Raw genomic sequence first — 26,862 nt, forward strand, 5'->3', positions numbered from 1 at the left:
TCTTCTTCCATTCTAACCCCTCTTTCTCCATGCTTGGTCCAACAATTATAGCTTGGCATGAAACCCCGCCGAGCAGGTGCGGGTGAACGTCTCTTGAGGAAGAGTAACCCTTCGATTCTTACGAGCAGCACATGGACGAGATAACAAAACCCCTCCGCTTGTTCGCATTAGCCACTACGAGGAAATCTTTCAAACCCGTAATGAACTCGCCGGAGAGTCGATTCATCGTACATCCATTGCCGATTCATCTGCATTATTATTATATAAAGTATATAATTAACCATCATGCATTTGTTAAACTAACTAGCTACAAATAATAGAAATTAAACAATGAACTACACACATGCATATTTTATCAATGACACTTGAAAAGTTCAAGTTGCTAACCGCGATCGAGGAGGAAAAATAAATGAGAAAGCTCAAGTGTGGCTCGGACACTTCATATCACGTTGGTTTCATACTCTCAGGCATTTCATCGAACACCTTGTGTGCATATGTGGATCCAAAGCCAAACACACCACCCCTTGTGAATAGAAGTGGTTAAGTGAAGTGGTGAAGTGTGCTGCAGTGGTATATATAGGGGTGGGCCTTTAGTCCCGGTTGGCCTGGCCAACCGCGACTAAAGGTCCTCCCGTCCACCGGCTGGCGATCGAGCCCGCTGGGCCCAGACCTTCAGTCGCGGGTCGCGTCCCGAACCGCGACTAAAGACCCCTTTAGTCGCGGTTCGAATATTTTGGGGACTAATGGGGCTGTATGGAAACCCCTTTTTCTGCCAGTGTTAGGAGGGTGGATGTACCCCCAGCCCACCAGAGTTCAAACCTCAGGTTTGACATCTGCGTGTCTCATAAAGGCGGAATATTCTTTCAGTGGTAGGTGACGGTCCCGTCGACAGCGAGGCGCATGTGGTGACTTCGTCAATTTTAAGATCCGATCCATCGGCTCAGTCTTCCGAAGGTGCTCATAGGGGTAGGGTGTGCGTGTGTGCATTCATAGGGGTAAGTGTATGTGCGTGTATGTGAGCGTCTGCGTTTGTACTGTATTTCTAAAAAAAAGACAGTTTTATCAATCATTGCACGTGCGTTAGGAGCCGCCCCGGATACCGACACATTGTCACATTGGGCTGTCCCCGCGTGGAACATTGGCCGCCGCAAGCGAAGACTCCTATGCGCCGCCGCCGTGTCCAAAATAGATTGTTGCTGCTTTCTGGTCGGATACAATATTAAATGCGATCTTCTTTCATGCTACCTCACCTATGATGTATGCGATCAATGAAGACGGCTTAGCAGCCGGATCCCTGGAGCTAGTCACTGCTTATATATACTCCTAGTCACTGCTTATCACTCGAGCAAGCTAGCAGCGGCTGCCGCCATTGATCAAAGCTCAAACTTGGAAACCTAGTACGTAGAGCAATGGAGCCCATCCCTCTCCTGGCGCCATACAAGATGGGCCAGTTCGACCTTGCCCACAGGTAATGTACCATCAAGCTCCTTCCACTCCATCTTTAATTGCAGCCGTGAAGCATGGCTGACAGGATGGTGATGCATATGTACAGGATCGTCTTGGCCCCACTCACGCGGCAGCGCTCCTACGGCAATGTGCCACAGCCACACGCCGCCCTCTACTATTCACAGCGCGCCAGCACCGGCGGGCTCCTGATCACCGAGGCCACGGGTGTCTCCGACACGGCACAGGGGTACCCCGACACGCCGGGCATCTGGACGGCGGAGCACGTGGAAGCGTGGCGGCCCATCGTCGCCGCCGTCCACAAGAAGGGCGCGCTGATCTTCTGCCAGATCTGGCACGTCGGGAGAGTCTCGACGTTCGACTTCCAGCCCGGCGGGAAGGCGCCGGTGTCGAGCACGGAGACACGGCTGGGGCCGCAGACGAGCTTCGATGGTCATCTCGACGAGTACTCCCCGCCAAGGAGGCTCACGGTGGAGGAGATTCCCGGGATCGTCGACGACTTCAGGAAAGCCGCTAGGAACGCCGTCGACGCTGGTAGGTGACACATTTTTATGTACTTATATATACTAATGTTTGTTGAACTGTGTTGAGTTGTGCTTATATTTTATAACCAGCTGTTGACTATAAGGCAGGCCAAAGCGCGTCAAACAAAGACGAAAATTGGCAAAAGTGGGTTGGGCAAACGGGATTCTGTTAATCCGCCGTAATGTTAGCCTAATTATATACAAGTTGCGTTATTTTTATTAAAAAAGTTTAGTCAAACTTCTATTTCTTGAACATCTATTGATAAAATATTTAGTTTTGTTAAGCACAAACGTTACCTTTAGATATTTTTTCATGAAAACAGTCATATTTTGCGGAATAATTTAATAGCATGTACATATAAAATACAACAATTAGATCTAGAAACTGTGCTTATATTTAAATTCTCGCGTATCCGGGAACATGATATAGTAAGACTCGGTTTATGGTTGTCGAACTGTGTTGCGTTGTGCTTATTTTATATACAAAAATGGGCTAAACAAATAATAAAATAAACAAAAGCATGTGGGGCAAAACGAGATTATAAAAATCCACCGTAATGACAAACACAGCCTATTTCGCTTGCTGGCCGTGCATCCATGCATACTCTACTTACTCTGACGTCAATGGCGTGGCAGGTTTTGACGGCGTGGAGATCCATGGCGCGAATGGGTACCTCATCGAGCAATTCCTTAAGGATGGTACCAACGACCGCGACGACGAGTACGGTGGCAGTCTAGAGAACCGGTGCCGCTTTGCGCTCGAGATCGTCGACGCCGTTGTGAAGGAGGTTGGTAGCCACCGCGTGGGCATCCGTCTCTCCCCCTTCACCGACATCTCAGACTGCTACGACTCCGACCCTCACTCCCTTGCGCTCCACATGTCCACCAAGCTCAACGACCACGACATCCTCTACCTCCACATGATCGAGCCTAGGATGGCCATCGTGGATGGCCGGCGTGTCGTCCCAAAGCGGTTGTTGCCGTATCGGAAGGCGTTCAAGGGAACCTTCATCGCCGCCGGTGGGTATGACCGTGAGGAAGGGTGCAAGGCGGTTACCGAGGGGTACACTGACCTGGTAGCCTTTGGGCGGCTGTTCCTCGCGAATCCTGACCTGCCCAAGAGATTCGAGGCCGGCGCGGAGCTGAACAAGTACGACAGGATGACCTTCTATAGTTCAGAACCAGTCATTGGTTACACCGACTACCCCTTCCTCGAATGATCGTCGATGATGTAGCTTCTTTCTTGTTCAACGAGGCAATTAATTGTACCGCGTGTCATTGATTAAATGTAGTACGTGTAAGCGTGTTGTGTTTCATCCAACAATAAAACCATGTATGATTGCTGCTCCGAATAATTAAATTAGTAAAATCACGGTGACGCCACCCATGATGCACATGAGGAGTAGCTCAATCTTTCTGTAGAATATTATTACATAGGGATCCTAGCATGCAAATTAATTCCACGGAAATAGTTTATTGTAATTCTTGGCACACTCTGCTCGGCTGAACTTTATGAATCATTGCCTTACTCGATCGGTCGGTGGTTGGCGTCACTAGTAGAAAAAGAGGCTTCCATACACCCCCTTTAGTCCCCAAAATATTCGAACCGCGACTAAAAGGGTCTTTAGTCGCGGTTCAGGAGGCGACCTGCGACCGAAGGTCTGGGCCCAGCGGGCTCGGTCGACAGCTGGTGGACGGGAGGGGCTTTAGTCGCGGTTGGCCAGCCTGGCCGAATGCCTTTAGTCGCGGACACCAACCGGGACTAAAGGTTTTTCCGGGTTTTTTACTCCCCACGCACCCTTCACCCCCCCCCGCGTGAATCGTCTTTTTTTGCTTTGTAAAATACAAAAGAAAATGATAGAAAATTCAAAAAATAAAATGTTTTCAGATTCTTGTATGTTATGCAACCTAATATTCGGTGAAATTAAGAAATTCGAATTTTCACTTTTTTTGCAAAAAAGGTTTGAAAAATGGTAAAACCGCATTAACTTTTGCATACGACGTCGGAAAAAAACGTATAATATATCAAAATGATCGTGGGAAAAAGTTACATCCGAATTCATTGGGGTTTACCCGGTTAGCCAATTTTTAGATTCTCAAAATTCCAAATGAAAATATGAAAGCAGGAAGATTTTAGTTTTTGCTTTAAATTATGGATTTTATATTTTTTAAATTTTTCAAAAAATTAAAATTAATAATTGCATCCTGCATAAAGATTACTAGTACTTTTACCCAATTTTTAGATTTTCAAATTTTTAGGTTTTGGGTTTGTCAAAAAAATAAATATTTAAAAAATTAAAATATTAAAAAATAGAAATAATACAAATTAAAAAGTTAATGTTTATTTATTTATTCAAGATTATTATTACATCATTACTTTTGTTTATTAAAAGATTTATTTGAAATTCAAACAATAAAGAAATGTGACATCAACCAACATGTTAATAGAATTGATATGATACTAGTATCACATACATGCGCGCGAAGCACTTGGATGCGGGACGGAATGGAACTCGGAAGTTAAGCGTGCTAGTGGTAGAGTAGTGGAAGGATGGGTGACCGAGCGGAAAGTTTGACCACGAGTAAGTAATTTGACTAGAGATAATTGTAGTTAGACACTAAACTATGCAAATAACTGAAATAATAGAAATTCTGAAAAAATAGAAAGAAAAAAAAGGGAGTGAAAAATAATTAGAAACCCAAATAAATTAAAAAAAATTAACGAAATAGCCTTTAGTCCCGGTTCGTGTTACAAACCGGGACTAAATGTCCTTCGCCCTGACGCACACCAGCCGCCCACGTGGATGGACCTTTATTCCCGGTTCGTAAGCCTTTAGTCCCGATTGCACAACCGGGACTAAAGCCCGTTATGAACCGGGACTAAAGGCTATTTTTCTACCAGTGCGTGCGATGCAGATTAATTAGTTTATTCATCGCAAGCTATGGAGCTTCTTTTTTCTCTAAGAAGGAATTAAGAGAGCAGCAACTTGGGTGTGCATGACCAAGCAGAGCCCACATCATCTGTGTTGACTGGGGACGAGTTATATTATTCACACCAAGTCTTTGTCCAGGATGAGCATGGAACTTAGGCTTCTCCAACGCCCCCCCCCCCCCCCCCCCCGCCCCAATCCGGACGGATTGTGTCCATCGCCGTCCGCCACACTCGAAAACGAGGCCCAACGGCTCCCCGCATCCGGACCGCGGACACGTCCGTTCTGGAGCAAACCTTGCCCAAATTTGGGCCGGGTTTGCGGCGGCGCGGACTGGCCGCGAGTCCGCGACGCGCGTCTATTTGTCTTCCCAGGGCCCTCCAGCCAGACAGACACCCGCTACCTCTTCCCCAGCTTCCACCCCCCACCCCGCCCCCACGACGCGCCCCTCCACCGCCGCCCCACCACCTCCGCCTTGACCGGACGATTCGGCCACCATTTAGGGCCGCACGGAGGGCGGCCCTCGTCCTTCACCCTCGCTGGAGTTGGTGGTGACCTAGCCGGCACCGTAGAGCACTACGCCCAGCTCGGCGCACCCCTGTGGTCCGCGCTGCCCACAACCTGTTCAACCGAACCCATCGCAGGTCGTCAAGGTAACCTGCAGGCCTCGCTGTCCACTTTTTTTCAGGAACCATGGATGATCGTTGGTCCTCATAGTTTGGTGTACCATTTATAGATCATGGCCGACAGCTCGGACGAGTATTTCTACAACAATGTCATCGACACGTCCTCCGATGAGTCCGACGATGACTCCGAGATCCTAATGGCCATGGCCCTTCTCGTCCATGATGAGGAGCAGCGCTTGCCAAAGTGCAGGGGCTCGGTTAAGGGTCGGGCCCCGGCGGCTGAGAGCGGCCGAATGGAGGGCCATGCGCAACTATGGAGGGACTACTTTCGTCGGACCTAGGCTGGGAATCCCAAGGTGAGAATGTTGCGCCCCAACCTGCATCACCAGCTGACTTGGTAGATTTCCTGGCCGTGCACCATGAGATGTGTGACAAGGCAACTCACATCCGCCTCCAAAAAGATTTCGTCCAACATATGTGGAATCATCTTGGAAACAACTATTCCTCTAGTGTTTATTTGATTTTCATTCCAGTTATTATAATTTGTGTAAAACTATGTCATATGAACTTTGTATTTGTTTTATAAATTTGGATGCTATGATTGTTTATAATTTTTTAGCGAATTATTTGCTCAATATTGGTGGCCGGTAATGGTAACTCTGAATTTGAAAAAAAAACCTTCACCTAGCGGCCGCAGACATTTGGGGGCTGCCGTTGGGGCCGCTGTCACCCGCATCCGGACCGTGGCCTATTTCCTGTCCGCGGGCCGCCGCATCCGGACCCAACACCTGTAGGAAACAGGGCTTTCGTTCGGGAGCTGCCCGAGCATCAGTCCCGGTCGTGTTTGGAACCGGGACTAATGTGAGCATTAGTCCTGGTTCGAACGGCTAGGAGGCCCGCACGGCTTTAGTCCAGGTTCAAACACCAACCAGGACTAAAGGGGTTGCGGCCGGTGCGAGCCTCTTTAGTCCTAGTTGGTGTCTCCAACCGGGACTAAAGGTCCGGAGACACCAACCGGGACTAAAGGTCCATGTTCCTATATATATACCCCCAGCCCGAGCTTGTGTGTGAGCTGGTTTGTTTTTCCCATCTTATGCACAAGTGGTGTATGCTTCTTTGTTTTTCCCATCTATGCACAAGAGGTGCTCGATGAAATTCCTGAGGGCATGATGTTAGTTGAGTTCACAAAAACAAATATGATATGAAGTGCAGGAGCCACACTTAAGCTTTCTCCTCTTTCTTTCCTCCTCGATCGAGGTTAGCAAATTTATCCTTTCATCTGTCATTGATACAATGCATGTGTCGATGTACAGTGGTCATTTCTCTAGATGTTCTGTAACGGTTTTTGATAAACTTAATTATATAATGCAGATGAACATGCAATGGATGTACGGTTACCGACGCACTGCCGAGTTCATTATGGGCCTGCATAATTTTATCGTTGTGGCTGAGGCAAACAATCGGGATGGTTTTATGTGTTATCCATGTGTTGATTGTCAGAATAAGAAGGAATACTCTTCCCCGAGAACCCTTCGCACCCACCTGCTTTGGTCCGGTTTCATGCCCAACTATAATTATTGGACCAAGCACGGAGAAAGAGGGGTTATGATGGAAGACAATGAAGAAGAAGAGGATGATGACAACTATCCGATGTTCCCTGAATACGGCGATACTGCAACGGGGAAGCTGAAGATCAAGAGGCATCAGATGAGCCCGCTGATGATCGTGGTCAGGCCATTACTGATGCAAAGAGAGACTGCGAAACTGAAAAGGAGAGGTTGAAGTTCGAGCAGATGTTAGAGGATCACAAAAAATTGTTTTACCCAAATTGCGAAGATGGCCAGAAAAAGCTGGGTAGCACACTAGAATTGCTACAATGGAAGGCAGAGAACGGTGTGACTGACAAGAGATTTGATAAGTTACTGAAAATAATGAAGAAGATGATTCCAAAGGATAACGAATTACCCGACAATACATACGAAGCAAAGAAGGTTGTCTGCCCTCTAGGATTAGAGGTGCAAAAGATACATGCATGCCCTAATGACTGCATCCTCTACCGCGGTGAGGAGTACGAGAATTTAGATGCATGCCCGGTATGCACTGCATTGCGGTATAAGATCAGAGGAGATGACCCTGGTGATGTTGAGGGAAAGCGCCCTAGGAAGAGGGTTCCTGCCAAGGTGATGTGGTATGCTCCTATAATACCACGGTTGAAACGTTTGTTCAGAAACAAAGAACATGCCAGGTTGTTGCGATTGCACAAAGAAGACCGTAAGAAAGACGCGATGTTGAGATACCCTGCTGATGGGTCGCAGTGGAGAAAAATCGAGAGAGAGTTCCCGGACTTTGCAGATGACGCAAGGAACTTAAGATTTGGTCTAAGTATAGATGTCTTGAATCCTTTTGGAGAGCAGAGCTGCAGTCATAGCACCTGCCCTGTGACTCTATGTATCTATAACCTTCCTCCTTGGTTGTGCGTGAAGCGAAAGTTCATTATGATGCCAGTGCTCATCCAAGGCCCGAAGCAACCTGGCAACGATATTGATGTGTACCTAAAGCAATTAGTTGAATAACTTCTATAGTTTGTTCATAACCATCAATGGTTGGCCCGCTCTTAGTAACCGTTCAGGACAGACAAACAAGGGATACAATACTTGCATGCACTGTTTAGATGGGACTGAAGGTATATATTTGGATAAATGTAAGAAGGTTGTGTACCTGGGGCATCGTCGATTTCTTCCGACCAAGCATCCCGTAAGAAAGAAAGGCAAGCATTTCAAAGGTGAGGCAGATCACCGGAAGAAGACTATCTAGAAGTAATCTTTGGAAAGGGTCCTGGCGGACAATCTGTTCCGAATGACGCTACCGACACACCCTCATCTGTAAGAAGAAATCTATATTTTGGGAGCTACCCTATTGGGAAGTCCTAGAGGTCCGCTCTCCCATCGACGTGATGCACGTGACGAAGAATCTTTGCGTGAACCTGCTAGGCTTCTTGGGCGTGTATGGGAAGATAAAAGATACACCGTAAACACGACATGACCAGCAACGTATGAAAGAACGAGACAACATGCATCCAGAGAAAAGGACGGATAAATGACATCATTACTCCAGCTACACTCTTACGAAAGCAGAGAAGGAAATATTTTTTGAATGCCTGAGTAGTATTAAGGTCTCGTCTGGCTTCTCGTCAAATATAAATGGAATAATAAATATGGCAGAGAAAAAATTTCAGAACCTAAAGTCTCATGACTGCCACGTGATTATGACGCAATTGCTTCCGATTGCATTGTGGGGGCTTCTACCGGAAAATGTTCGAGTACCCATTGTGAAGCTATGTGCATTCCTCAATGCAATTTCTCAGAAGGTAATCGATCCAGAAATTCTACCAAGGTTGCAGAATGATGTGGTCCAATGTCTTCTCAGTTTTGAGCTGGTGTTCCCACCATCCTTCTTCAATATTATGACCCATCTCCTGCTTCACCTAGTCGAAGAGATTGCCATTCTTGGTCCTGTATTTCTACACAATATATTCCCCTTTGAGAGGTTCATAGGAGTCTGAAATAAATATGTTCATAACCGTGCTAGGCCAGAAGGAAGCATCTCCAAGGGCTATGGAACAGAGGAGGTCATTGAGTTCTGTGTTGACTTTATTCCTGACCTTAAGCTGATTGGTGTTCCTCAATCGCGGCATGAAGGGAGACTGAGTGGAAAAGGCATGCTAGGAAAGAAAGCAATAATAAGTACAGACGGGCATTCTTTAACTCAAGCACACTAGACAGTTCTACAAAGTTCCACCTTGGTGGCTCCGTATATCAATGAACACAAGAATATTGTACGCTCCCAATACCTGGGGCAGTCTGACGACTGGATTACACGTGCACACATGGCGACTTTTGGCGGTTGGTTGCAAACACATCTCATGAATAATACCACTGTTAGAGATCATCTGTACTTGTTGGCCAGGACACCATCTTGGACTGTATTGACTTTCCAAGGGTATGAGATAAATGAGAATACATTTTACACAATCGCCTAAGATAAAAGGAGCACCAACCAAAATAGTGGTGTCCGCATTGATCCAACAAACAACAATTGGCAAAAGGACATATATTATGGTTACATAGAGGAGATATGGAAACTTGACTATGGACCTTCTTTTAAGATCCTTTTGTTTCGGTGCAAATGGGTCAAGCTAACAGGAGGCGGGGTTTAGGTAGACAAGTTGTACGGAATCACAACAGTGGATCTCAACAATCTTGGGTACAGAGACAAACCATTTGTCCTAGCCAATGATGTGGCTCAGGTTTTCTATGTGAAGGACATATCAACCAAACCAAAAAAAGAAAAAAAATAGCAAACGAATACATCATACGATGATCCAAAGCACCACATAGTTCTTTCAGGGAAAAGAAATATCGTGGGAGTGGAGGACATGGCAGACATGTTAGAAGATTATAATAAGTTTGATGAAATTTCACCCTTCACAGTGAACACTGACCCAATCATCCGGTTAAATGATGAAGATGCTCCATGGTTACGGCCGACGCGTTCATAAGCAAGGGACATACGCGAAGAAGGTTCATGGCCTCCAACGCATTTTAGGAAACAAGTGACTATATGTATTAAATGAGCCAATTTTTGGCACACATGTGTATCTCAACATGGCAATCAATGTCCCATTTCTTTTGGCGCAATAATGTAACTGTATGTAATGTATTAAACCTTTATGTCAGGAGCATGCTTTCCGAGCATTCTGAATAGTTCCCAAGACAATCTTCCTCTTCTTCTTCCTCCTCATCTTCATCCGCATCATCCACTATGAAGCCATCCTTCTCGTACTAGGAGAACCGGCACCCTAAACCCTAAACCCTAACCCTAACCCTAAACCCTAAACCCTCACTAGAAGTGGCTTCCTCTTTTTCCTCCTCCTCATCTTCATCTGCATCATCCACTATAAAGCCATCATTCTCGTACTAGGAGAACCGGCGCCCTAAACCCTAAACCCTAACTCTAACCCTAAACCCTCACTAGCCGTGGCTTCCTTTTCTTCCTCCTCCTCATCTTCATCTGTATCATCCACTATGAAGCCATCCTTCTCGTACTAGGATATGAGTTCATGCATTTTTAATTGAAAATGGCAAAATGGTTAATAGTTTGAATAGTTAGAATAATTATTTTAGAAAACAGAAAATGGTTTTTGGATTCCTTATCCAAATTCAAACACTTTTCATGTTAAAAGTTTTGTCAGATTTGAAAGTATGCAGAAGTTATTCAAATTCATATTCAAACACTTTTCAAATATTCAAAATTTCCCCAGATTAGAAAACAGAAATTTGTTTTGGCGCAAAAAAAACACTTTTAGTCCCGGTTGCACACACCAACGGGACAAAAGGTGGGGCTCGTGCACTGAAATCTCGTGGTGCGAAATCTCATAAAGAATAAATTATATTTTTATTAGATAGATATTTCTTTTATGAACATTTTGATATGCTATATGTATTTTTCTGATTTGTAATTATTTCACTATGTATTTTGCAAAGTTGATCATTGTTTCAATATGCAATAAGGTGGGAACCACATTTTACACTAAAAAGTTCAAAAAAAAAATTCCAAAAGACCAACCAGGACTAAAGGTGATCTTTGCGCACGCCGTTTCTACCGCGGCCAAAAATATCTTTAGTCCCAGTTGGTGTTGCCACTCCTTTAGTCCCGGTTGGAGGCACCAACCGGGACTAAAGGGTCTTTAGTCCCGGTTGGGCTTTAGTCCCGGTTGGAGGCTCCAACCGGGACTAAAGGTCCTCGAGAATAAAAGTCGGCGCCTCTTCCTCTCCGCCCCCGGTCGACTACTCTCCAAGAAACACCGAAACCGCCATCACCGCCGTCGCTACAGAGACTGGGGAATCGGCCGCCGCCTCGATCCGTAGCCACCTCGGGACACTGCCGCGCGCCGTGCCTCGGGAGACGCCGCCGGACACCACCTCGACCCACCGCCGCCGCTGCCTAGGGATGCCGCCGCCACCTCGACCCGCCACCGGTGAGGCCCCTGCAGCCGGCCATCTTTATTTTTTTATTTTCGATTTTTTTGTATTCTCTGTTTTTTTTGTATTCTCTGTTTATTATAGTTTCAAATATAGTGAATTCATATATGTTAGTTTTATATATTAGTGAATTTAATATATGTTAGTGAATTCATATATGTTAGTGAATTTCAGGCGATTTTTTTTAAATAATACGATTTAATTATTTAATTGCATGACTATCACACGTTTTCAAAAAATTACAAAACTGTGACTCGGTCGGACTGCCGCAGGCCGATCGGACAGGAGCACACCGACTGGGTGTCGGCCGGTGCGGCACATCAAATCACCTGACTCGTTGGTCAGTAGCTGACCAACTGGACAACTACAGACCAATTGGCCTCCTACAAACCGATCGGCTTGCTACCATCCGATTATTTGCATGGATGGTTTTGTTTGAAGTATGCTTAGAGTTATAGAGTTAGCAGGGATGTAGCTAAAGGTACTCATACACAGTTCGTACATAATGTCTGATACATAGATGATTCATACATAAATGTCAGAATATCTGAGACTATGGACGGCGTCTGGGGTTTCGTGGGGGCGGCGTAGCACGGGGTGTCCAACAGAACATGTCCGGGGGCCTGGTGATGCGAGCAGGGATTCAGGACCCGGACTTGGGGTCGTACTGCGTATCCTGTGTGGGCTCTGGTGGAGGAGTCTGCATACCGACATAGTTCTGCTGCGTGTTGTAATACTCCATGTGCTCAGGATCCTGATCACTAGCTCCCCATGAAGGATTGGATGCAGTGTGTGTATCCCGTGCCACGAAACATAAGTGATGTCAAACTAAGTGGAGTATAGTCTATATGAAACACAATAGCTAGAACAATACATGCCCTGCGTGTATCCTGCTCCTCCCATGAAAGGGGCCTGCTGCTGCTGCCACTGGTCGAAAGCAGCTTGCTGCTGATAGTCGTCGAACAATCCATGTTGCTGGTACTGAAAGTTGTCGACGGAAGGAGTGTGCTGCTGCTGCCACGACGAACCTCCTGCCTGGTTAGGAGGTGGTGGTTTGGGTGTCGGCATCGGTGTGAGACGTGGTCATGATCCGTGGTGCTAGTACTGAAAGTCGTCGACGGAAGGAGTGTGCTGCTGCCACGACGAACCTCCTGCCCGGTCAGGAGGTGGTGGTCTGGGTGTCACGGTCAGTGTGAGATGTGGCCGTGGCTGCTGTTGTGTGGAGGGTCGCGGTGGAAGGAGGTGGCGCTGAACGACGTCGCAACTACGGCTGCACGTGATAGCCGAGTAAAAAATGTGCCTCTACCTAGGCCCAGCGGCCCGACGCATAGTAACCGGACCGTTCGTGGAAACGCAATCGTAACGCATATTTGCGCCTCGGATGCGTCTCTGCGGATGCTGCGCGATCACACCGCGCGACCGGAGCGTTGAGATCTAGCGCAGGCGGCGGTACTCCGCGACGATCCCGCCTTCGCCGTGGACTCCAATCAATGGCACACCTGAGGACACCCCGGCGTAAACGGACGCGGGGTCGATTTCGACCATTTAGGGCATCCCCAGGGCCGCGGCCTCGACCGCCTCGCCGGCCACCAGGACCGGCCATGGACTTCTTTGCGGGCTTGGCTGCGTCGCAGGAACACCTAGGCGGCGCTACGGTCGAGCTTTGTGGCCGCTAGGGTTTCTTTGGAGGAGTGGGTGAGGAAGAAGAACGCACGCCCCTTTATATAGACCGGCGGCATGCGGTGGCCGTGGGACGCGTGGCGTCGCCATTAACGTGGTTGGCGGAGGTGGGCGGTGACACGCGTACAGCACGCGACCGTTGGGAACCCCAAGTGGAAGGTGTGATGCGTACAGCAGTAAGTTTCTCTCAGTTAGAAACCAAGGTTTATCGAACCAGTAGGAGTCAAGAAGCATGTTGAAGGTTGATGGCGGCGAGATGTAGTGCGGCGCAACACCAGGGATTCCGATGCCAACGTGGAACCTGCACAACACAAACCAAGTACTTTGCCCCAACGAAACAGTGAGGTTGTCAATCTCACCGGCTTGCTGTAACAAAGGATTAGATGTATAGTGTGGATGATGATTGTTTGCAGAAAACAATAGAACAAGTATTGCAGTAGATTGTATTTCAGTAAAGAGAATTGGACCGGGGTCCACAATTCACTAGAGGTGTCTCTCCCATAAGATAAACAGCATGTTGGGTGAACAAATTACAGTTGGGCAATTGACAAATAAAGAGAGCATGACCATGCACATACATATTATGATGAGTATAGTGAGATTTAATTGGGCATTACGACAAAGTACATAGACCGCTATCCAGCATGCATCTATGCCTAAAAAGTCCACCTTCAGGTTATCATCCGAACCCCTTCCGGTATTAAGTTGCAAACAACAGACAATTGCATTAAGTATGGTGCGTAATGTAATCAATTACTACATCCTCGGACATAGCATCAATGTTTTATCCCTAGTGGCAACAGCACATCCATAATCTTAGAGGTTTCTCTCACTCCCCCAGATTCACGGAGACATGAATCCACTATCAAGCATAAATACTCCCTCTTGGAGTTACTAGCATCAACTTGGCCAGAGCATCTACTAATAACGGAGAGCATGCAAGATCATAAACAACACATAGATATAAATTGATAATCAACATAACATGGTATTCTCTATTCATCGGATCCCAACAAACACAACATATAGAATTACGAGATAGATGATCTTGATCATGTTCGGCAGCTCACAAGACCCGACAATTAAGCACAATGAGGAGAAGACAACCATCTAGCTACTGCTATGGACCCATAGTCCAGGGGTAGACTACTCACACATCACTCCGAAGGCGACCATGGCGGCGTAGAGTCCTCCGGGAGATGATTCCCCTCTCCGGCAGGGTGCCGGAGGCGATCTCCCTGAATCCCCCGAGATGGGATTGGCGGCGGCGGCGTCTCTGGAAGGTTTTCCGTATCGTGGCTCTCGGTACTGGGGGTTTCGCGACGAAGGCTATTTGTAGGCGGAAGGGTAGGTCAGGGGGCGTCGCGAGGGGCCCAGGAGACAGGTCGGCGCGGCCAAGGGTGGGGCCGCGCCGCCTACCCTCCTGGCCACCTCGTGGCCCCACTTCGTTGACTCTTCGGTCTTCTGGAAGCTTCGTGGCAAAATAGGACCCTGGGCGTTGATTTCGTCCAATTCCGAGAATATTTCCTTACTAGGATTTCTGAAACCAAAAACAACAGAAAACAGCGACTGGCTCTTCGGCATCTTGTTAATAGGTTAGTTCCGGAAAATGCACGAATATGACATAAAGTGTGCATAAAACATGTAGATATCATCAATAATGTGGCATGGAACATAAGAAATTATCGATACGTCGGAGACGTATCAGGCGGCCGCTCGGCAGCCGAGGCATCATCGCCATTAATGTGGCGCAGAGTGCCGAAGCGACGCAGCGGCGCATGGTCGCTGCCAGGCGGGCCCGACGAAACGTCCGCCAGACGCGAGCGGACGTTTTCGGACGTCCGCAGAGACGCATCCGAGGCGCATATTTGGGCCAGGTATGCGTCTCCGCGGACGGTCCGGTCACTTTGCGTCACCCCGCTGGAAGTGATGCCAGACGCATTTTCGGTCACGGCCCCTTAGGCCGACGTAAAGGAACGCACGCGACCACTTGGACGTCCGATATGTGTCGACCTCTTGAAGATGCCCTAAAAATACTCTTCATGAGACATTTTCTTTGTCTATTTTGGGGCACGAGACACAAAAAAGTCGATTGTCCGCAAAACTTGACGTGTGCACATAGAATGCCAATATGTATGCGCGAAATTTTTGACCAGATTTTTTTTTATAATTTAAATTGTTTTTTTACTGTGGCAGGAGCATATGCACATGGACTCAAAATTGCATTTTTATCTATTCTCGTGTCCCTTCCAAGCTGGCCTAGCTTTACTCCCGAATGAGTTTATGTGGGCTGGCCTGGCTAGTGTGCGTTGATAGAGCAGAAGAAAGCAGCACCCAGGCGATATTGAACGGACGGCATCGGGCGTGCCCAAGACAGCCTCTGACTTGCTAGTTGCAGGTTAGAGAATCCGCGCCGGTCTGCGCGTGCCCGGGTCGAGCGACGCATGCATGCAATAGTTTGGTTGCTCCCGTCCGATCGGACTGCAGCTGTCCGACGGGGTGCTGTGCCCCTGATCGGCCACCGCAGGGCCTGCAATCGGTCTGCTGCCGTCCGATCGGCCTGCTCCTGTCCAATCGGTCTGCTGCATGCCGACAGAGTTGATAGTCCTGCAGTTAAATAATTAAAACATATTATTTAAAAAAATTCGTCATGAATTTCATATATTCTAAATATAGTTTCATATATTTCATATATAGTTTCATATATTTCAAATATAGTGAATTCATATATGTTAGTTTTATATATGGTTTCATATATAGTTTCATATATGTTAGTTTCATATATTGTGTTGTTATAGTTTCATATATTTCATATATAGTTTCATATACTTCATATATAGTTTCATAAATGTTAGTTTCATATATAGTTTCATATGTTAGGATTTTGCTAGGGTCAGAAATAGAAAATAGAAAATGTTATTGTGTTCTGTATTAAAATTTTGAGATGTTATTGTGTATTAAAAATGTACTATGAAATTGCCCGATTATTACATATTGGACACAATGATTTTGTGAATTGCCTGATTATTACATTCTGGACATAATGATTTTGTGATGTTATTGTGTATTAAAATTTTGAGATGTTATTCTGTATTTTGAGACGCGGGTTGGGGGAGTAATGTCTTCGGGTCGGGCGCGGCAACGCGCGCCATATAGGGACGATGGACGGGCGCGGCAACGCGCTCCATATAGGGGCATCATCAACCATTTCACGTGGTTTTCTTAACTCCGTGGAGGCAACCATTCCACGCGGTGTGCTTAATTCATTGGCGCTTTGCTGCATTTATAGCATTGAAATAATTTTCAAGTCTTTGCAGAAACTATGGACCGCTACAGAGACGAAGACCAAGAAGATATGTTGAGGGATATAATAGCCAGTGGAGATGATATCACCTCACATTTTCTGAACGACTTCGGTGAGGGAGTGGAGGGAGAAGATGACGGCTCCGGTGAGGGAATGGAGGGAGAAGATGATGGCTCCGGTGTTGGAACCTTAATTACAAAGTCCGGCGAGGTATATAAATTAAGCCGCTGCTGACTAGATGCATTAATTGATTTTTATATATATATTAACGATTCTTTCTTCTTTTAGCCCTCCGGATCTAGCCAATCTTCTATAAAGAAACGAGGCCCGACCAAAAAGTTGGGCGATAATCAAAGGTTCAACATCGAAGAAGCCACTGTAGATGGTGAACCAATTGCTACCGCGAAGAACGCAAAGTTATTTGTAAGTCAATGCGGAGTTATTGGTAGGGACAACATCCCGATCACCATTCGAGAATGGAATAAGCCAAAGGCGGATGGAGTTAGTTATGTCGAGGATAGATCCAAAGATATGCTTTGGAATACGCTCATAACAAATTTCACCCTACCGCCAGAGGTGGATCCAGATAATAGAGTTATACAGTGAAAAGTCAAGGTGTGGACTCTTAAGAAGATGGCCGCACAATTCACCAACCACAAGAAAAGATTGCACAAGGACTATATCCTGAAAGAAAGGACTCCGGAGTTCACTGGAGCAAATGTGAAGCTAAAAGATCACTGGGACGAATTTGTGGAGTACAAGAAATCGGCTGAAGCTCCGAAAAGGTCGGCAACAAATAAGGAAAATGCTAAGAAAAATAAATATCACCATGTTATGGGGACAGGTGGCTACAAGACTAACATGCCTAAGTGGGAGAAAGCTGAGATCGACCTGCTTGGCAAAGGGATCACTCAAGAGACATCGGGGTGGGCCGAACGGGCAAAGTAGTGGTTCTACGGGCATGGGGGAAAGTTGAACCCAGAAACAGGGGAGTGTATTTATACAAAAGAACATCTTACAACACCTTACGAAGCCCTTAAAACTGTACATCAGGTGGTGCAGGAGGGGAAGTTCCGTCCCGATAGAGAGAACGATGAGCTGACACGCACCCTTGGTAATGCTGAACACTCAGGACGAACACGAGGCACATCAGGCTCCGTTCCGTGGCAGTTTGGCTTTGCCGACGACAGGAAGAGATATCCCGATAGAAGCCGTGAGAGGAGAAAGGCAAGGGGCGCAGACCGAATGCAACAGATAGAAGAAACATTAAGGATGCAGCAGGAGCAATTAAACGTACTTAGCCAGCAAGGTACTGGCCCATCTCAGCGGCAGGACGAAGATCCTGCATTCGATGCTGCCGGCCCACCATCTCAGCGGAAAAGCAGCGTGGCTTCCACGGAGCTCCCAGCTGATGATGATGCAGTGATGTTGTCTCCTCGCTACCCCGTGGATGATATCACGGAGAGCTGCATGTGTGAGCTGCATGTGAAAGTTGTGAACATATCCATGAAGGTGGTGGTCGGCTTTGCCTTACCTTCTGGACTTAGACCAACTTACCATTGCTCTCCAGTTCCAGATGGCTACACTATTGTCAGGGTGGATGAAGTTATGAAGGGATTTGAGCAACTGAAGCTTGACTTCCCTGCAGGTGAAGGGGATCTGAATGAACTGGGAGAAGCCATTAAAGGCACTGTTCTATGGCGAAAGGAAAACATCATGATTCCAAATTGGACGCCAAGGCCACCGACTTCTCAGAGTAGCAATCCAGCTCAATCTCCACCACCTCAGCCATCTTCGGCGCGTCTGCAGACTCCGCCGCATCAGCAGACTCCGCCGGCTCCGCCGCCTCAACAGACTCTGCCGCTTCGACAAAAGCGGAAGAGCGCCGCCGCTCCGGCGGCTAGTACTACAGCTGCAAAGAAATCCTCAGCTGCAAAGAAGGCTCCTGCCAAGTTACCATACCACAAGACTGATGAGGAAACCACCATTTTCGTGGCTACCGATGTGAAACGCCAGCTTGAACAGAAACGGCCCCCGCCAAAGCAGTATATACCACCGGGAACAGTGAAGCACTTTGTGGACATGCTTGAGCGACCAAGGCTAGAAGATTTGCCCTCAGACTATGACCGCTCTATTATACAATCACATAACGCGAATGTGTAGCAGTCGAGAAGTAGTAGTGCAAGCGGGAAAATAATTCCCCAACTCGGAGAATAGAAAAACAAATCGTTACCCCCCTCAACGTGTTCTCCGATGATGATCCGGAGACGGCACGACTAGTCCTAGAAATGGCTAGACATCTTGGTACGACTGTTCAATTCACTGGCAAGGAAGACTTTCACATGGCTGAATTAGCATACAGATACGAGTACGGGAAGCCTCTCCTCAGACCTGACCAGCTCCCACATTTACAAACACAAATGCGAAGACTGCATGAGTGGTACATGCAAGCCTCGGTGGAAGGGAGCATCATGCTCATCGTGGCAGTTAGAGAGGAGCATTACTTCCATGGAAACGACGAGATATACATTGACTTTGAAGAATTATTTCAGTTATTCAATCAAGACGCCACCGACAAATCTCTTGTCGGTTGCTATTGTCTGTAAGTGATTTATTTCTGTAATTAAGTCTCTAGCTCAGCTCGTTCATTGCATGAATAATTATCCTCACTATATTCTTTTATACGCTATTATTCAGAATGAAGATTCTCGAATGCAAAAGAGGACAAATCTACGATCTTGGGTTCATTGACCCAAACACCGTTCATGAAGTTACGGTAAAAGAATACACCAAGGCCATAGAGGATTACTTAATAACGTTTTTAATAAAACAAGAAACCAAAACGGAAATATTATTTCCTTACAACTTCAAGTGAGTGTTACTGTCTTGTACACATTCGATTTCGCTTACTCGATGTTAAGTGTAATCCTCCGAGTTATGCGTGCGCAGGTTCGACTTTATTCTGCTAATCATTCAACTTGACAAAGGAATAGTACTTGTCATGGTCTCGAAACATAAAGACCATGAGATGTGGGCGGACCTGATTGAAATGCTCCAGAGGTAATTTCGATCATTATCACCCTATATCGATATCTTCCGTTCATTTCCTGATATCAAGTAATTAATAACTCCTTTACTTATTTTCTTTGCCGGGCAGGGTTTGGAAACGTTTCATCAATGCTGTTAGGTATGATTGGAAACAGGAGCTGGATTTTCGAGATCTCGATGTTAGTGGTACTATAGCTAATTCCGCGCATCTGTTTGATTCTTGTTTCAATACCATTATCATGCTTGATTATTATTTGGATTGAACTCTATTCTTGTAAAGTGTTTGAGGCAGGAAGCCGGGAATAATTTATGTGGACACTACGTTTGCAAGTTCATTTGCCAGATGACCTGTCATCAGCAGGGGGACAAAATTCTAAAACAACTTCATGTACGTAAACAATATTCATAATCTTATTTTATTACCATCAATTGTGTTGAGTTTCATTCATATATATTGATCCCCTTCTTTAAATTAGATCGAACGTTTGCGGGACAATCTCCTATCAAAGGATCGCGTACGAGCAATTCAAGAGGAATTTGCGGGATTCTAACTTAGGGAGGTCATATCTACAATGTGAGAATACCATCGGGAATTTGTATCTAGACAATAGTGATCGTAAGAGGACTTATATTGTATATGCATGAATGTGTACTGTATTCATTTTGATATATGGGCTTTCGTCTAGGCCTTTTGTCCCGGCCCAGTCTGGAGCCGGGAAAAATGGCCTGGCCACATCGCCCCGAAACCAGCTTGAGGGAACGGGGCCTTTTGTCCCGGTCCGTTAGGACCCTTTTGTCGCGGGTGGTGGATAGGGCTGGGACAAAAGGGTCTGAGGCCTTCTGCGGCCTGCTGGCACCCCTTTTGTCCCGGTTTGAGCCACAAACCGGGACAAAAGGTCCAGGCCTATATATACACAGCCAGCCCCCCCCCCCCACCTCCCTACATTTTTTTCCTTGGTGGTGAAAGGTGGAGGTTTATGCTAGCTCTTTTTTTCTTCATGTGCACAAGAGGTTTTTGATGAAATGTTTGTGAGGATGCCACTTGGTTTTATTTGATAAGATTTCTCCTCTTTTTGGTCCTAAAAGGTTGGCAACTATTTTCTCATATATATAGTCCGCACAATACTAATTTTAGCATGGTGATTGCATTTGATACATAATTGTACTTATGGTGCAGATAAGCCATCCATGGATGTACGGTAACCGATGCGATCCCGCTTTCAGAGAGGGCGTGAAATCTTTCCTGTTTGTGGCCGAGGCCAACAAGTCGAAGCAAGGTTTTATTTGTTGTCCATGTCTGAAATGTATGAATGAGAAGGATTACTCTTGCTCAAGAGACATTCAGAGCCACCTGCTTCGGCACCGATTCATACCCGGCTATAATGTTTGGACCAAGCACGGAGAAGAAGGGGTTATGATGGAAGACGACGATGAAGAATATAACTATGACAAGTACCGATCTATGTTCTCTGAATACGATGATACCGCAATGGAAGACAATGAAAAAGAAGGAGGTGAAGAACTGGCACCAGATGAGCCTGTTGATGATGATCTTCGTCGGGCCATTTCTGATGCAAAGAGAGACTATGGCACAGATAAGGAGAGGTTGCAGTTCGACAAAATGTTAGAGGACCACCAAAAATTGTTGTACCCAGGTTGTGAAGATGGGCAGAAAAAGCTGGGTAGCATATTGGAATTGCTGAAATGGAAGGCAGAGCCCGGTGTGACTGACTCGGGATTTGAAAAGTTGCTGATAATATTAAAGAAGCTGCTTCCAAGAAATAACGAATTGCCCGCCAGTACGTATGAAGCAAAGAAGCTTGTCTGCCCTCTAGGATTAGATGTGCAGAAGATACATGCATGCCCTAATGACTGTATCCTCTACCGCGGTGAGCAGTACGAGAATATGAATAAATTCCCGATATGCGGTGCATTGCGGTATAAGATCAGAAGAGATGACCCTGGTGATGTTGAGGGCGAGCCACCCAGGAAGAGGGTTCTTGCGAAGGTGATGTGGTATGCTCCCATAATACCACGGTTGAAACGTTTGTTCAGAAACAAAGAGCATGTCAAGTTGTTGCGATGACACATGGAAGAACGTAAGAAAGACGCGATGTTGAGGCACCCCGCTGATGGTCGGCAGTGGAGAAACATCGAGAGAGAGTTCCCGGATTTTGCAGGTCAGGCAAGGAACCTATGGTTTGGTCTAAGTACAGATGGCATGAATCCTTTTGGGGAGCAGAGCTGTAGTCATAGCACCTGGCCCGTGACTGTATGTATCTACAACCTTCCTCCTTGGTTGTGCATGAAGCGGAAGTTCATTATGATGCCAGTACTTATCCAAGGCCCAAAGCAACCCGGCAACGACATTGATGTGTACCTAAGGCCATTAGTTGATGAATTTTTGGAGTTGTGGGCCGAACCAGGTGTACGTGTGTGGGATGAGCACACCGAACAAGAATTTGACCTACGAGCGTTGCTATTCGTAACCATCAATGATTGGCCTGCTCTTAGTAACATTTCAGGACAGACGAACAAGGGATACAATGCATGCACACACTGTTTAGATGAGACTGAAAGTATATATTTGGAAAAAAGTAGGAAAAATGTGTACCCGTACAATTGCCATTTTCTTCCGCGCGGGCATGCCTTAAGGAAAAAAGGCAAGCATTTCAATGGCGAGGCAGAACCCCGTCCGAAGCCTGTCCCCCGTAGTGGTGCTGACGTATTTGACATGGTCAAGGATTTAAATGTTATCATTGGAAATGGTCCAGGCAGTTGACCTGTTCCGAAAGACGCTGACGGACACGCACCCATGTGGAAGAAGAAATCTATATTTTGGGAGCTAGAATATTGGAAAGTCCTGGAAGTCCTCTCTGCAATCGACGTGATGCACCTGACCAAGAATATTTGTGTGCATATTCTAGGTTTCCTGGGCGTGTATGGGAAGACAAAAGATACAATAGAAGCACGAGAGGACCAGCAACATCATAAAGGACGAGACGACAATCATCCAGGGCAGTTTCAAGGGCCTGCCAGCTACGCTCTTACCAAAGAAGAGAAGGAAATCTTTTTTGAAGCTCTATTTAGTATCAAGGTTCCGTTTGGTTTCTCCTCGAATATAAATGGAATAGTAAATATGAAGGAGAAATAATTCCAGAACCTAAAGTCTCATGATTGCCACATTCTTATGACACAATTGCTTCCGGTTGCATTGAGGGGACTTCTACCAGAAAATGTTCGACTAGCCATCACTAGTAGAAAAAGAGGCTTCCGTCCACCCCCATTAGTCCCCAAAATATAGGAACCGCGACTAAAGGGGTCTTTAGTCGCGGTTCGGGAGGCGAACCGCGACTAAAGACCTGGGCCCAGCGCGCTCGGTGGCCAGCTGGTGGACCGGAGGAGATTTAGTCGCGGTTGGCCAGGCCAACCGCGACTAAAGGCCCATCCCTGTAAAAGGCAGCTCAGCTCACTTCACTTAGCCATTTGGTGCCATTTCTCTTCACAATCTTCACAAGGGGTGGTGGGTTTGCTTTTGGTTCCTCTTATGCACACAAGGTGTTCAATGAAATGCCCGAGAGCATGAAACAAATATGATATGAAGTGTCCGAGCCACACTTGAGCTTTCTCATTTATTTTTTCTTCTCGATCGCGGTTAGCAACTTGAACCTTTCATGTGTCATTGATAAAATATGCATGTGTGTAGTTCATTGTTTAATTTCTATTATTTGTAGCTAGTTAGTTTAACAAATGCATGATGGTTAATTATATACTTTATATAATAATAATGCAGATGAATCGGCAATGGATGTACGGTAACCGACTCTCCGACGATTTCATTACGGGTTTGAAAGATTTCCTCGTAGTGGCTAATGCGAACAAGCAGGGGGGTTTTGTTATCTGTCCATGTGTTGGCTGTAAGAATCAGAAGAGTTACTCTTCCTCAAGAGACGTTCACCTGCACCTGCTTCGGCAGGGTTTCATGCCAAGCTATAATTGTTGGACCAAGCATGGAGAAAGAGGGGTTATAATGGAAGAAGATGAAGAAGGGGATGATTTCATCGATGACAACTATCTTGATCATTTCGGTGATACTTTCATGGAGGATGCTGAAGGTGGGGAAGGTGAAGGGGAAGGTGAAGGGGAAGGTGAAGAAGAGGCACGTGATGAGCCCGCTGATGATCTTGGTCGGACCATTGCTGATGCACGGAGAGGCTGCGAAACTGAAAAGGAGAGGAAGAATTTGGATCGCATGTTAGAGGATCACAAAAAGTCGCTGTACCCCGGATGCGATAATGGTCCGAAAAAGCTGGGCTGCACTACTTGGATTTGCTTGAAATGGAAGGCACGGGAAGGTCTATCTGACTCGGGATTTGAAAATTTGCTGAAAATGATGAAGAATATGTTTCCAAAGAATAACGAGTTGCCCGCCGATACGTACGAAGCAAAGAAGGTTGTCTGCCCTCTAGGTTTAGAGGTTCTGAAGATACATGCATGCATTAACGACTGCATCCTCTACCGCGGTGAATATGCGAATTTGAATGAATGTCCGGTATGCACTGCATTGCGTTATAAGATCAGAGGCGATGACCCTGGTGACGATGTTGAGGGCGAGAAACCTAGGAAGAGGGTTCCCGCCAAGGTGATGTGGTATGCTCCTATAATACCACGGTTGAAACGTCTGTTCAGGAACAAAGAGCATGCCATGTTATTGCGATGGCACAAAGAGGACCGTAAGTCGGACGGGGAGTTGAGACACCCCGCAGATGGAACGCAATGGAGAAAGATCGATAGAGAGTTCAAAGATTTTGCAGCTGACGCAAGGAACATAAGAATTGGTCTAAGTACAGATGGCATGCATCCTTTTGGCGAGCAGAGCTCCAGCCATAGCACCTGGCCCGTGACTCTATGCATCTACAACCTTCCTCCTTGGTTGTGCATGAAGCGGAAGTTCATTATGATGTCAGTGCTCATCCAAGGTCCGAAGCAACCCGGCAACGACATCGATGTGTACCTAAGGCCATTAGTTGATGAACTTTTACAGTTGTGGGGCAGACCTGGTGTACGTGTGTGGGATGAGCACAAAGAAGAGGAATTTGACCTACGAGCGTTGCTTTTCATAACCATCAACGATTGGCCTGCTTTTAGTAACCTATCGGGACAGACAAATAAGGGATACAATGCATGCACGCACTGCTTACATGAGACTGAAAGTGTGTATTTGCCAAATTGTAAGAAGAACGTGTACCTGGGGCATCGTCGATTTCTTCACCGACATCATAACGTAAGAAAGAAAGGCAAGCATTTCAACGGCAAGGCAGATCACCGGCCGAAGCCTGCGGAACGTACTGGTGCGGAGGTATTTGATATGGTCAAGGATTTGAAAGTCATCTTTGGAAAGGGTCCTGGCGGACTATCAGTTCCGCAGGGAGCTGACGGGCACGCACCCATGTGGAAGAAGAAATCTATATTTTGGGAGCTAGAATATTGGAAAGTCCTAGTTGTCCGCTCTACAATCGACGTGATGCATGTTACGAAGAATATTTGCGTGAACCTGCTAAGCTTCTTGGGCGTGTATGGGAAGACAAATGATACAAAGGAAGCACGGCAGGACCATCAACGTTTGAAAGACCCTGATGACCGGCATCCGGAATGGTTTCAAGGTCGTGCCAGCTACGCTCTTACCAAAGAAGAGAAGGTCATCTTTTTTGAATGCCTGAGCAGTATGAAGGTCCCGTCTGGATTCTCGTCGAATATAAAGGGAATAATAAACATGGCGGACAAAAAGTTCCAAAACCTGAAGTCTCACGACTGCCACGTGATTATGACGCAATTGCTTCCGATTGCTTTGAGGGGGCTCCTACCGGAAAATGTTCGAGTAGCCATTGTGAAGCTATGTGCATTCCTCAATGCAATCTCTCAGAAGGTAATCAATCCAGAAGATCTACCACGGCTACGAACGATGTGGTCCAATGTCTTGTCAGTTTCGAGTTGGTGTTCCCGCCATCCTTCTTCAATATTATGACGCACCTCCTGGTTCACCTAGTCGAAGAGATTTCCATCCTCGGTCCTGTATTTCTACACAATATGTTCCCCTTTGAGAGGTTCATGGAAGTATTAAAGAAATATGTTCGTAACCGTGCTAGGCCAGAAGGAAGCATTGCCAAGGGCTATGGAAATGAGGAGGTAATTGAGTTTTGTGTTGACTTTGTTCCTGACCTTAAGCCGATTGGTCTTCCTCGATCGCGGCACGAGGGGAGACTAAGTGGAAAAGGCACGATCGGAAGAAAATCAACGATATGTATGGACGGCCATTCTATGACTGAAGCACACCACACGGTTCGACCAATTCCAGCTTGGTGGCTCCGTACTTTGAGAAACACAAGAATATTTTATGCTCGGATAACCCGGGGAAGCCTGAATCCTGGATTAGAAAGGCCCACATGGAGACTTTCGGCAGTTGGTTGAGAAAACATTTAATGAATGACAATGATGTTGGAGATCAAGCTCGTACATGTTGGCCAAGACACCATCTTCGACTATAACGACTTTCCAAGGGTACGAGATAAATGGGAATACATTTTACACGATCGCCCAAGATAAAAAGAGCACCAACCAAAACAGTGGTGTCCGCTTTGATGCAGCAACCGAGAATGGGCAAAAGGTCACATATTATGGTTACATAGAGGAGATATGGGAACTTGACTATGGACCCTCCTTTAAGGTCCCTTTGTTCCGGTGCAAATGGTTCAAGCTAACAGGAGATGGGGTAAAGGTGGACCAGCTATACGGAATGACAATGGTGGATTTCAACAATCTTGGTTACCTTGACGAACCATTCGTCCTAGCCAAAGATGTCGCTCAGGTTTTCTATGTGAAGGACATGAGTAGCAAACCGAGGAAATGGAAAGATAAGAAAACGATCGGTACATCATGCGATGATCCAAAGCGCCACATTGTTCTTTTAGGGAAAAGAAACATCGTGGGAGTGGAGGACAAGACAGACATGTCAGAAGATTATAATATGTTTGGTGAAATTCCGCCCTTCAAAGTGAACACCGACAAAAGTATTAAGTTAAATGATGAGGATGCTCCATGGATACGGCACAATCGTAAGCAAGCAGGGACACAAGGGAAGAAATGATGTGTAATAATTTATTGTACCAAACTTTGTTGAATGGATCATGTGAATTATATTATCCGTGATGTGTTTGGTGTCCATTTTCGAATGATTCGATTGATTCG

The 26,862-nt window shown here is 46.3% G+C and overlaps 1 protein-coding gene across 1 annotated transcript; it reads left to right on the forward strand.

Annotated features, from left to right (window-relative positions):
* The first annotated feature begins 1,342 nt into the window (after positions 1-1,342).
* LOC124649062 (putative 12-oxophytodienoate reductase 5) lies at positions 1,343-3,392 on the forward strand. The gene is made up of 3 exons (XM_047188740.1): positions 1,343-1,468; positions 1,553-1,998; positions 2,625-3,392. Exons 1-3 carry the CDS (start codon positions 1,410-1,412, stop codon positions 3,206-3,208), a joined length of 1,089 nt encoding a protein of 362 aa, XP_047044696.1. The 5' UTR covers positions 1,343-1,409; the 3' UTR covers positions 3,209-3,392.
* The last annotated feature ends 23,470 nt before the right edge of the window (positions 3,393-26,862 follow it).

Source organism: Lolium rigidum, chromosome 4 (genome assembly GCF_022539505.1).
Source record: "Lolium rigidum isolate FL_2022 chromosome 4, APGP_CSIRO_Lrig_0.1, whole genome shotgun sequence".
Taxonomy (NCBI): domain Eukaryota; kingdom Viridiplantae; phylum Streptophyta; class Magnoliopsida; order Poales; family Poaceae; genus Lolium; species Lolium rigidum.

Excerpts from the sequence above, each read along its gene's own strand:
- LOC124649062 (XM_047188740.1), top strand. The coding sequence starts at position 1,410 with ATGGAGCCCATCCCTCTCCTGGCGCCATACAAGATGGGCCAGTTCGAC. Across the intron at positions 1,469-1,552 it reads CAGTTCGACCTTGCCCACAG|GATCGTCTTGGCCCCACTCA; the intron begins GTAATGTACCAT and ends GCATATGTACAG. Across the intron at positions 1,999-2,624 it reads TAGGAACGCCGTCGACGCTG|GTTTTGACGGCGTGGAGATC; the intron begins GTAGGTGACACA and ends ATGGCGTGGCAG.